General features: G+C 31.4%; 1 protein-coding gene across 3 annotated transcripts in view; it reads right to left on the bottom strand.

Moving 5' to 3' along the window:
• Positions 1 to 1,125: 1,125 nt before the first annotated feature.
• LOC130667435 (LIM/homeobox protein Lhx3-like) overlaps positions 1,126 to 13,889 on the bottom strand; it is a 167,597-nt gene continuing 154,833 nt past the window's right edge. For all 3 annotated transcript variants that reach the window (XM_057469006.1, XM_057469005.1, XM_057469007.1), the window contains 2 exons: positions 5,495 to 5,635; positions 1,126 to 5,396 (listed from right to left, as the gene is read on the bottom strand). In XM_057469006.1, coding sequence (XP_057324989.1) covers positions 5,240 to 5,396; positions 5,495 to 5,635 — 298 coding nt within the window. In that variant the 3' untranslated portion in view covers positions 1,126 to 5,239. The remainder of the gene's footprint in view (positions 5,397 to 5,494; positions 5,636 to 13,889) is intronic.

The following is a 13,889-nucleotide window of genomic DNA, read 5'->3' as shown; positions in this document are numbered from 1 at the left end:
TTAAATAGATTCTTCAATTAAATCTTTAATATCAAATTTTAAGCCTCGCACTAGTTCAGACATTTTATATTTCTTAATTAATTTGATTTTAATGTCACCATTTAATTACTCAATGTCTCTCAAGAGAATATTTAATTGACAGTTAATAAGTCTCTTAATTGGATTATCAATTTTTTGTTACTATTTAATATTTTTTTACTTCCTTGTAATTAAATTTTTTTTATTAATAAATTTATTCACAGTCTGTAGGAAATGTTAAATTATTCTATGGCTTCATACCTGTAATTAAATTAAAAATAAAATGAAATTTGTCATTTATTAAACCGCATCCTGTTTTTCAGTAAACGTCATATTTAAAAAAAAAGTAATAACGTTAATTTGAATTTGAAATTCAAGTATTTTATTAAAATTAGATCCATTACAAATGTAATAACTTGTGATTGTTAATTTTAAGAATAAAGTCTGTCGTAAAAATAAGAAATTATGCAGAAGCTGTCACAGCAGCTTATTTTTAAATGAAGATAAAAAAAAAATTAAATGAGAACCAGAATCAGATGTTTCCTCAGTCTACGGAATTCGTTGGTATATAGTCCAATTAACGAAAAAAGATCACAAGATTCACGGACACGAGACGAAAGCGGCTTGCTGTGTTTACTATACAGTCCGTCGATTTATTTTACCTGACAATTAGCCGAAACTGGAAGACGAGTCTCGCTGAATTTTGTTTCTCATCCTCTTCTTTTTTCCCCCTCTTATTTTTATTTAAACTCTGGTTTTTTAATACAAATCGTCTGTCGTTAATTTTTATTATTCCATTCAAGGCCGGTCATTTTCATGCTAATATACTTGAATAAATATCACACAAATAAATATATGTATATATGTATTCATTCTTTAAGTCACGAGTCATAACAACAGACGATGATATTTTTCTTCAACAGAAAATTGATTTTATCACTCGCGACTTATCTACTAATTTATTTTTTTGTTTGAAAACTAAATTACCTGATAACGTTGCGTAGCTACATCGAGACAATCGATATCTGAAATACAATAGAGGAACACTGAGGACTTGGCAATGGAGTAATTGGCGTTAAATAACAAGACGGCGGTTAATTTTCTAAAAACTTTTATTTTTATTTTCATTTTATTTATTAATAATTAATTAATAAACGTATGTGCCGTAAATATATATCTTACAAGAGCCTGAGGTCGACTAGAGACCCCAACGCCGACGTTTAAAGTTAAAATAAATCAAATAACAAAATTAACTAAACGAATTTTATTTTAATTTATATATTTTCAATCCCTCTGATATTCACATTCTCGGACAAATGGGCAAGAGTTTGTTTTTTTTTAATCGCAAAATTCTGTAAAGACAACCAGCAATTTATTTATTTATTTATTCATTAGTTTATCAAGTCCAAGAATGAAACCAAGTGATTGTTGGGCCAAATTAATTATCAAATTACGTTTAATAAATAAAATCAATTGTATTATAATATAAAATCAACAATTTAATTATAGTAATAGTAATTATGATAATGAAATTTTAAAATTTAATTACAACCGTCTATTGAAAATTAATTTGACCTCATGATCTGGATTAATTACCCATTAAAACACAATTATTAATAATTAATCAATGGATTTATTTATTTTAATAATTAAAGTGTTTTTTATTTATTTATATTTTATCGTAATAGTAGTAAATAACCATTTATATCACACAAATTTTTTTTTTAACAATATACAAAATGTACCTATATACAAGTTTAAATTACACATTCTTGCCAGCTGGACTTAATGGAAAAAAAAATTTTTAAATAAAAATAAAAAATGAGGTTTATAAAATCAGGCCATTTATTTTTTTAAACATTAATATTTTACTGTAAATTTTTTTTTTTCGAGATTATTGACTATAGAAAATTGACCTGATATTTTTTAGCCAGCTGGCAAACTCGCCGCTATCTCATCATCCTCTTACATATTTTTTTTATTTTATTAAATGATTTACTCATTTGAATTCATTGTTTTCAACAGTATACGGAACTTTGTGAAGACAATTTGCTAAAGAACGAAACGAGTGAACGATCAGTTTTCCAAAAGACTTAGAAATTAAATTCACCTGAAGATCGGAAAGTTTTTCGCGAAACGAAAATCGAAAAACAAAATGACAAAAAGTCTACTGGATCTAGAGTTTTGAAATGTTTCGTACACGCGCTAGTATGTCAGCCAAAAATTGCAGGCCACCCCCAACTACCTCTTAAGCAGTCAAATTACATAAATTTTTCATTTTCGTTGCGCGAAAAACGTTCCGATCTTCAGGTACATGAAATTATTTTGAAACTATTTTCATTTTAATTTTCCTTTTGCTTAAACTTAAATTTTCATACACGGAAAGAAATTTTCTTTAAAAATTACCGTTAAATTCACTGTAACCGTGGGACGAATAGCACGACCTAATCATTTGTGTAAGTGAGACAATTTTTAACTTTTTTTCCACAAATTTTACCGTAGTCTACTGTAAATTTTATTCGGTTTTCGGAAAATTTTATGGTCTACCGCAAAATGAATAAATTTTTTCGTAATTTTTATTTTAAAAATGGTAATAAATAAAAGCGCCGCATTATGTCTCACGACTGCAGTGAATTTAGCGGCAATTTTTAAAGAAAATTTCTTTCCATGTATGAACAAACTGCGTTACTGTTAAGTTCCGTTTGATATCAAAACAAGTGTCAGTTAGGCTGCGGATATTTAAAAAAAAAAAATTTCACACTTTTAAATATCATTGATTGTACAAAGATTACATATTAATGCAACATTTAGCTTAGCCCTGTTCTCATACTTGTTATATATATTTGTTCAAGTGTCCGATAATTCCCGCCCTGACTCGATCGTCGTGAGATTTTAAAAATAAAAATATTTAAAGAAAAGTAAAATTTTAAAAAATAATAAGTGATTAGATTAATTGTTAATTACGACGATAAAGTTATCTGATAGTGTCATGGATACATTGATTTTAAAAATTTCATATTATCGAGATCAATTTTATTTTTACTTACCATTGTCTATTTTATTTGCCTCAAATTGACTCATTTTTATATTTATTTTTATTTTTATTATTATTATTTATTTATACGCGAGTAATTCTGTCCACTTTTTATCTTTACAATTATTTATATATGTAACATATTATTGCTTGCGGAGTCGCGTATTCTCAAAATAAAAATGTGCAATTAAGTACAGTGACGTTTTATTTTTTATGCCGTGACTAAGATTAATACAGAGCTCGTGTGAGAAAATAATTTAGTCTTAATTTTGTGTAGAAAAATTAAAAATCAAAATAAATATTTTTTTTTAAACTTCCCGGTCGTTTTTGAGGGAAGTGAGTGCGCGCGGACTATTGAGTAGGGACAAGGTCTTGGAGGGCTGTGTGAAAATAAATAATAATAATAATAGTAAAGGTATAACCGTTAACTGTAACCTCGGCCACGGAAACAAGGGCCGCCTAACGAGCTTAGTCTCTCTTCGCGCTCGCCCAAGCAAAAGGACCGATGATTTTGAAAGAAAAATAATTTTCTAAGAGCCCACGGTTTTACTCATTTAGACTTTTTTTAAAATTACATTCTGTCATTTATTATTTTACGTACTTTATTTTTTACGAGGGCTCGCTTTTGTTGATTTTTATTCAAAATTTCGTTATTTAATCATCGAGACAGATTGTTTTGAGAATAATCAAAAGGTTTCTTAAACACCTGCCAGTGTCGTAATTTTCAATGGCAATCATTCGAGTAATTTTGTACTTCCGCACCTGGCGGCATAAAACATCCAGCTCTATGTATATGTATATATATACCTGACGGCTATTTTGACTCGTTAACATGCACTGAATTTAAATTATTATTATTTTACTGTAGTAAATATTTAATGTGGATTCGAAAAAACAAAATATTGACAGTGACAGATTGAAAGATTAAGCAGAAATAAAATTTTGAGAGGATTCGAGGGTCGTTTTGGGATGAACGCGGTAATTTATGGACAGAGGAGTAACAAAGTAATGATAGTGAGCAAATGTGTGTTAAAAGAACAGTGTTCAGTGTTCTTTTTAAATTGAGCAACAATCACGCGAAGGTACTTCCGCCTTAGTGACTCAGTTATCACCAATCAGAATCACGGATTGAGTTTAGCTCTCGCGTATAGTACATTAATTTTACTTTTTTTATTAACATGACAAGTGCGTCAACTGTCTAATCACGTGCGGATAATTCCAAGTAAAAATATAAGTACTCTCTGATTTAATATTTTTATTATTTATTACATGTTCGAGGATTTGTTTCTTACTTTTTTTGTCTGGTTTTTCCCATTTTATCACTAAGAAAAGAGTCTATTTGTTAATAAAACATGTGAATTATGTTTTTAAATAATTCAAGCCGAAATTAGATTATAAATTATTTATTATTTTAATTAAATAAACAATTTCCTCAGTGATGTACAAAATTATTAGTAGTAATAATCAATGGGTCGTCAAAAAAAAATAAGCTCCTTAAATGATGGCAACATTTGTTTTTTATTTTCTCCAGCTATGATTTAATATGAACGTCAAGTGACACAAATATGAGCGTCGATGACTTAAAATATTTTCACTCGGTCTCTATTTGCCAGTTTTTATTTTAATCACCAGAGTTCTCTGAGTGTTTGTTGATACCGTAACATTTTATCACACACTGTTTAATTTATTTATTTATTTAATTATTTATTTATTAATATATTTATTTACTTTTATCTATTTAATTATCGAGTTATTGTTCACTCACTCAGAAACTGAGAGCTAAGTAACCACTGAGTAAAGTTAATTAAAAGGAATTCAGTCACAAGGCTCACCCCAGTGCACCCACTCTTGGTAAGAAGGCTGCTGATGCTGGAGGTGATGGTGAAGCGGCGGCTGATGATGGTGGGCCAGTCCCAGAAGACCCATTCCCATCGGCGGCGGCGGCTGGTGGTGGTGGTGATGGTGGTAGTGCTGATGCTGATGACCCGGCGGTGGCGGCGAATAAGGATCACCCCCGACACCCACGTCTACTACGTCAACGACGGGATTAGGCTGGTGCACGAGCCCGGACGGCGATGCCTGGACCGAGGAAGCCTGGACCGAAGATGACGGGGACTGAGCGACTGGGGACGCGGCCAATGGTATCATTGGCTGAACCTTCTTCGGGCGACCAACCGGGTTGCCGCCTCATTCGCGGCTCCGTCTCGGTCGACCGACCTTGGCCTTCCTTACTGTTGTCCCGCCGTTACCGGTCACAGCTGCTGCCGCTGCCGAAACATTTGATGATTTCACCATCTTCTGCCAGTCTGTTTCGCAAATTGGCGCGCCGGACAATAAACAATATCTAGAGTGACAGAAAGTAAATGTCCAATTAATAATTATTGTTATTATCATTATGATTTTTTTTTTTTTTTATAACAAATTAAAAGGAAAAATATTTACTTGTCACCGGCAACCAGTTGGTTGCCACATTTACTGCACGCGAAACATTTTTGATGAAATACTAAGCCGCCCGCTCTCATTACTAATTCATTTCCTGGTATAGGGCTTCCACAAGAATGACACGCGCCTGAACAATATAACCTGTAACACAATTCATTAAAAGATTTTTAATTAAACGTATGATTTTTTGGACAAAATGAGGAATCAGACACGGAAAAAAGAGCAGTTGAAAAATTACAGTTTCTACAGTAAAAAAGGCTTTCGGGGCAAAAATCTTTAAACATTACCCGTGTAAAAAAAATTGTTAAGAAAAAGTCAAAAAAGTGTTGACTAGAATAGTTTAGAATAAACTTCAAAACATGACACAACTACGAACTTTTTTTGAACGCTTTTTAAACTTTTAAAAATTCAAGAGAAATATCAATAAATATCCTCATATTATTAAGATATGCTGAAACGAAAAACGTTCAGAAATGGTTCAAAATCAGTTTTTTCTGAACGCATTTTGCACTGAAAAATGTTAATTTGTGGTATTAATTCAAATTTTTTTTTCTGTGTATTTTCAGAAGTTTAAAAATTGTTTAAAACAAGTTCGTCATTGTGTCAAGTTTTGAAGTTTAGGCTAGTCAACACTTTTTTGACCTTTTTTCAGCAATTTTTTTTTACACGGGTAAGCTTAAACTGTAATTTTAGAAATTTGTTATAGTAATAAAATTAATACAATTTTAAGCAGCAAATTTTACAGTTTAAATCGTCAATATCAAGTTTGAAACTGTAATATTTGTTATTTCTGTAAAATTTACTGATAAAAAATGTAATTTTTACAGTTTCAGACTCGGAGCGCTTTACTACTATACGAAACTGTAATTTTTCAACTGCTCTTTTTTCCGTGTAGAAAAAAAATTTTTTATGTGCATATTCTGGACAAAATTTGTGTGACAACAGGAAAAAAAATTAATAATAATAATAATAATGATGATAACTAAATGGCAATATTTATAAGTATATATTGTCTAGGATAATTGAAAGCAAGTGAATGTATGGTTATTTATAATAAGGTGTTGTAAATGCGGGTTTTAATTGGAAGTCACGGTGGAGATAAAGACCGAGTAGTGCTTGGGCTCTGCGGCTGCGAATGCTGCTATCAAGATTCCAGTGGGGCGCGAGCAAGACGCCTGTTCCATTTCTGGATCAAGGTAGTTGTTAGTTGTTACTGAGTATCCCAAGGCATCGACCAAAGCTGTATACATTTATACAAACCCGAGAGAGGGCAACTGCTCAAAAGTCGTAGTAGGGGTTAATTATTTATTCGCACTGGTTCGCGGGGACGGTGATTTTAGTTGCCATAGACGGGCAACATAATGAGCAAGATCGATCAGAGTTTCGATTTATCCCCACGATTCATGTCTGCTTATTTTTTATCATAAAAGGAGACGGCTGATAATTATTATCGCGTTATGAGTACATATATTTTATCGCATTTATGTGAATTTGATTTATAATAAATATACGTACGAATGTTTGGTTAATGATCCGAACGATCGATATTGATTTTCTCATTAAAGTTTCATGAAAATATCGAGTCTATTAATCATGGGCCTTTTTAAATTAATTAATGCGCGAGAAAATAAAATTATGTGATAATAGATTGATTGAGTTGATAAATATGAGGATGGAAAAATAGAGACGTGGGGCTGAGGTGGGCTCTGGTTTACGCAGTATGCATCTTGACAGGTTTTGTAGTTACAGTGTATATCTATATAAATATAGTAAGTAGTATATTAATACAGTATAGGGAGCGTACGGTACCAAACTGGTTTTAATTACTCGCTTAATCTGCAAGAGTTGTTAGTTCTTAGTTAGCTGGTTTACGAGCTTCTTCATTCGTTACTTCTTGTGTTGCACACCGGCGAGCGTTTTCTGTGCCAAGAACTTCGATAATGAAGACTAAATATATATTTAAATGTACAAAGGAACTCATAATAATGCTTTAAGACTCTATTATATCATATCATATTTTATCATATTATGACTTCGTTATAATTACCAACTTTTTTGTTTATTATTTACGACATCTACCCCACAGTTAATGCTGCTAAAAAATTCATCAAAGATTTTGTCTAACAGGAAAACACTAATTAAAAATTCAGTTTAGCTGATAAATATTTCCTCTGGTTCTTAATTTTGTTCTCACAAATTTTGAAAAATTTTGTACTCAAAATTTGTTATCCAAAAGAGGTTTTGATTATAATTTTTTAATTTTCATTCTATATAAGTCTGAAGTACAAAAATTTTTGGAGTGGTCCGTTTTGCCCGCCCTTGCCCTATAAATGTACATATGTGTGTATACGCAGTTAACTAAAATGCGCGGACGTCAATAGTACAGTGTATGTTTACTAAACGACAACGTGCTTGCGAATTGCATCCCGTAAAGCTCGATGTTTATGTAGCAATTAGTTGCGTGCAGTACTCGGTATTCGAGTCTCGATTCAGAGATTCACCAGTTAGCAGTAGGATCATTGCAAATTGTCAAATCTACGTGATTTTCAAAAATATTTTGCTGACAGAGTAATCGATGAACCGATTAATTGGTCAATTGATAAATAATTAAGTAATACCCTAGTTTAAAATTCATTCTCAGTTTAATAAATCAATTAATTATCTTATAACACTAATATATACATAGGGGAGGGAGGGGCAAAAGGGGGTAGTTAAGGAAATACCAAGTTTTCGAGGACTCAAATACGCTAAATCTTTTTTTTTTAATGATATTCAAAGTAAATAGAAGAAATTTCCAGTTACCGTTGAGAAAAAAAATTTTTCATTTCTGCGGGCAAAGTGGGGTACAAAAAAGGTAAAAAAAAAAAATTTCTGGATTTTAAACGAATTTGATTAAGTTGAATTTTTTTGTAAGTAATTTACATGAAGAAAAATTATATTTTACATGTTTATTGGATACAAAAGAAGAAAAAAGTTTTAATAGTTTTTATCATAAAAAAAACGTCATTAATATTTTTCAACTGACAATTGATTTTTGAAAAAGTTTACCAAAAAAAATTCAAAGTAACGCTTAATTATATTTACAGAAGTGATTTTGGAATGTTTAAAAACCATTTAAAATATAAAATTTTTTTTTATCAAATTTTGGGGGTACCCCCTTTTGCCCCCCTTCTCCTATATATGTATATATATTATCATTATTATTATATAATGGTATATTTATAGGGAATAATTTAAATATCATTTATCGACGTTGTTTATTAATGAGATAATTACGCAATAACCACATGGGAATTAATGGACAAATATATACATATACAAACGTAAAATCGGATGAAAACGACAAATGAGGAAAACCATATAAAAGATATATAATCAAGAGTGGGCCACTGATTGGATTCGCGGTTTCTCGTTATTAATTTAATCATTCTCTGACAGTTCTATAATTAAATTGCTAATTGATCCGTCGAGGATTCCCATGTAAACCGAGCAAGCTCAACATCATCCCGTGATTATTTATCATCTCACACTTTATTTATTATTATTGTTATTTAATTTTTTCCACGTGGTCCTGTTCAGCCGATTTGTACACAACCTGCAGCGAATTTAAAATTTTTATCCTCGCTTCGTCCTCATTATTGCGATAAGGCAATTAAGTATCGACTGTATGCAATATTACTCAAGTGATTGCAAGTGCAATATAAAAAAAAAAAATAATATTGTCATCAATCAAACGTAATCGAAGAAAATAAATTATAGGTATGAAAAAAAATGTATTCTCCGATTAATAAATAAATTAATTTTTTAATGAGAACAGGAGTGTTTTTTATTTTTAATTATAAAGTGATTGTTAGAATCTCACGATCGATTATAATTGCAATATTAATTGTATGGTATTGGTTTATTTCTAGTCAACGGCTGATCAATTAATCAAATAATATAATCTAGTATTTCATTATCGGCAGACACGTACGAATGTTGATTGGCTAAGTGTGTTGTTAAGTAGATTAGAAATAAATTAAAAGATATAAAAATAAACTTAACTAATAACTAATAAGTAATATAATGGGTAGGGAGTGTGTAGTTATCTGAGATGGAAAGCTAAAAGGGGATTGAAAGAGCTTACAATGTAAAGAGAGACCGAGAGAAGAAGAGAGAGAGAGGTCTCACAACGTAGCCGAAGTTGGTCCCGTGCAATTACCAGCCACCATCTGTTCTATCCGTTCTACTTGATCGGCGAGACGTCGGCTTCTAATTAGTAATTACGAAGAAATCAAAAATAGAGCAACTCGACGTTAGTTTATACCCATACTCGTTTTTTTTCTCTCCCTCTATTCTCAACTACATTAATATCTTCGCGCTTCGCCGGTTCTATTTCTTCAGCAATTATTTCATTTTATTTTTTTTATTTTTCGTGAGAGAAAGAGGATAAGAAAAAAAACCTCAAGAAAACTATTAATTATGAATCAATTTAATTTTCAGTTAATTTATACCCACAATTACTGTTTGGTTACTTAACTTAAACTTTCAAAAGCTATTAGCTTTGTAGGATTTAGAGTTGAGTAAAAAAGGAAGAGCTGAGATTATAACGGCATATGCTTAACGATATGTGGTTTGTATATGTGTATATATGTGTGGGTAAATGTATATTGTATGTGCCATAAATTGGCACCGATCGTGCAAGCAAGTGGAGGCAAGGATTCATTTTCCCGCTGGGGCGATCCGATCTATTCCCGGATCACGCTCGATTGCCTCAACGCCGTCGTCCTGGATCGTGAGACCTAACCGTTAAATCTGAGAAAATGATCCAGCGGCGTTGCATCCCAAGGACAATGGAGGACAGAAGTATAAATTAGACTGACATTTGATCTGCGGAGAAATGAGAATAGAACGCCTACAAGTCAAATAATTAGTTCGATCACTCTCGTAGCAGCAACGCGTCGTACCTTTGGATTATAATATAATTGTACATGCACCAGACTAGTACTAGTACTAGTACTAGTAATAGTACTAGCACTAGCACTGGTAAGTGCTTACTTAACTTAAACTACAATGCACTCGCGTGAGCACCAGAATATGGCGCACTGTTTATTAGATATCAGGCTCTACCATCACCCCGATGCTTTCAATAGATAATTATCTAATCAATTATATTTTTTTTTCTTTACTGCATTCAATACAGTGATTGATTTTTTTCATTAGCAATTACTGTCCCTATGAAAGGAGAAAAAATCGAGCTCTGAAAATTTTTGTAAACAAAGTGGGGTAAACTGAGACCCCTAAAATTTTCTGTGATAAATTTAAAAATTTTTATTTGTTTGTAGGAAAATTAAAAATGGAAAATTTGGAGAAGAAAATTTTTTTAGACGGCCCACTTTACCCAACGTTTTTTTTTATTGACGCGAATATTGATGTGAAATATTTGGCACTTGAAGAGTAGGAAAGTCAGTTTTTATTTTTTCATCCCGTTTTCGATAATTGTTATAAAAAAATGTAAATATAATTATGAGGATAAATTTTTAGTCGACTAAAGTTTAAGCAAACTTTGGTAATGATAAAAAAAAATAATAATAAAATGTCCATATATAACAAAGAGCTATAGAAATGACCGAAAATAATTACGCTAATTAAAGTCGCCCAATTTGCGCTTTAGACAATTAAAATGGTGACGAAGCGCTGAAGGAGAGGAGGAGAGTCGGAGCGACCCAACGGGCCGGCTAACTCATTAGCAGCCCCAGCTCATATATGTCCCTACATATATATACAGTCCCCACATATACAGTTGTATGTGTACTTCCTTGTGTGAATGGAGCGTGCATTTTGCTTTATGCACACATAAACACACACAAATACATGTGTGTTGTTTAGTGTGAGGGTGAAGAACAATTTGAGATACGTAACTCGTAACTTGTGTTTTATCTACGATATATCTTTAGCAACAGATAGACGATTATACCGTATTTTAATTTAGTTTACTGACATTAATGATTCAAATTTTAATTACAATAATTACTGAAAGTTAATTTTATTGCGTGCAGAGTTCTGCCGAATATAAATAAAGTAATTAAATTAAATTTAAATTGAATTGTTTTTTTTTTTTTAATTACACACTGTATTAATAATTAGTAGGTCTGTTAAAAGTTAAGTCGTGTAGTTTAAAGTGTGAGGAAAATCCAAGATTCGTGGATATTAATTTTATTCCCCGGGAAAACTGTAGTACCAACAAGTTAAATTGAAGTTGAACGATCCTATAATGAGGTGCTGCGTTCTGGAAAATGAGTTTTGACTTAACGACAAATTGCCTTGAGTTTTTTTTTGTTTTAAAATTTATATTTTTTTGTTCATTTTTCACGGTCGCTTTTTTCAATTACATTTTTATTTTAGCTCTCCACCCTCACTCGTGTTTACCAGTTACAGCCCCACCCACTGGTCTGTCTTTTTGCGGTGAGAAAGACCGTAAGAGCACTAATACAGATGATCAATTTAAAAACCCCGACGTTTCCAATAACCATTTAATTCAGTCAATCAAAATTCCTATTAGGTTCCAATATACAAGTCCAATTTCGCTGGTGGATACAGCAACAATAACAATAACAATAACAATAATAATAGCTAACAGAGATCGTATTACAAGGTGGTAAACTTTTTATAACAAAGTCGAGTGTGTACTTAAATTTTTAATAATAACCAACAAATTGTTTTTTATATTAAACTTGTATCTGTAATTTTCTATTTAATTTTAATTTAGATTTTTTAATTAAAATTCCGCCGGTTGAAATAATTATCCGCGGCATTGTACCGATAATTTGAAATATTCAATTAAAAACCGTGTATTAATTTAATCAATTAATTTATAAAAATAATTAAATTTTTATCCTAATGGAATATTGTTTCTGAAGTTATTTATATTGAGTTACTCGATAATTAACAGAGCTAATGAGTATCAATATTGATTGATCAGATCTATTAACTCGGAATTAATTAAACTTTTGATGATTACCTCTCGTATTTTATCCTTCTCCTCAATCAAATGTTTCTCTCATTACCTCAACCCGAATGCTAACAATTTGCGAATAAGTACTAACAGTTATTTCGAAATTAGGTTTTTTTTAATTAATTATCATAAGTGCTGAAAAAAGTTTGTGAAACATTAGCTTTCAAACAACTTTTAAATCCTTAATTAATCTACATACATTAGTCTATAATCATCATATGTTTGCGTCAAAACGTGTACTCATATGTTGTAAAGTATAAGCTTAATTAAATGGATTAATTAAGTTAAATTGTTGATAGCTGATGTTCAATTTTGTGAGATCATGTAATTATGATAAAACGTTTTAAAACTTGAATTCTCAGTTTACATATATATCTATATATTTACTCTTTTCCATTAAGCTAAATATTCATACCTACATAAATTAATGACTTCATGACATCTGACATGACAATTTTTTTTCAATTTTTAAATCAATTACCCGAGGGAATCTATACGACAATCAATCAAATTTGAAATTTAAAAAAAAACTTGAAGTGTCTCGTAGATTGAAATTATGTAATTTTTATTATTATTATTATTGTAATATATTTAGCTTGATAAAACATGTCAAAGGAGTATATATATGTATGTATGTATGTATGACTGTGTGAGATTATATCGAAGTCAGCGATTTGTAATAATAGTGAGCTGAACGTGAGCAAGAGCCCGTGGAAAGCAATATAAGTGAAGTATATACTGCAATTAATATATCTCGATTAGTTTTCAACAGAGTTGGGTTTTAACGTCGTCGGCGACGTAGTACCACCCCGGCGGCATCTGAGAAGCCTTTGGTACTTTTATTATTTTTTCGTTCCTTGTTCCTCTTTTCTCCTTCCTCCTTCCTCCTTCTTCCTTAATTCTCCTACCCATTCTTTATTTATTATTTTATTTATTTTTCATTATCTTTTCTCTTTATACATATCCCAACCCCCGACACATGGTCTTTTATTTTCTGTCCCACTCTCTGTCTCACCTTCCATTTAGTTATTGCCAATAAGTAATTATATTGTTCATGCTGCAGCACGCGGATGAGTTTAAGAGAAGCGGGAATCTCATTTTTTACGTCCCCGCTAGCGAGGACTACGCAGGTGAATTCACTCTCAATTTTTTAGTCTCTCGTATAACTTTTTTTTCTCAATTTATTTATTTAATTTAATTTTTTTATTTTATCTCATTCATTTTCTCACCCGGTCAGTTGCTGAGCTCGACGAACCTAATTACGATTTTTACACTCTTCATCCACAATTACATGGCTCCGGTGCAGATCGTATCGAGCCGAGTTCATCTCAAAGGGCACGAGGGGGTCAATGAAGAAATACAACCACGACCGGTTTTATTTCCCATCCTCTCACTCGTCTT

This window comes from Microplitis mediator, chromosome 5 (genome assembly GCF_029852145.1).
Source record: "Microplitis mediator isolate UGA2020A chromosome 5, iyMicMedi2.1, whole genome shotgun sequence".
Lineage (NCBI taxonomy): Eukaryota > Metazoa > Arthropoda > Insecta > Hymenoptera > Braconidae > Microplitis > Microplitis mediator.
The sequence above is the reverse complement of the archived record's forward strand: the minus strand, read 5'-3'. Positions and strand labels throughout refer to the sequence as shown.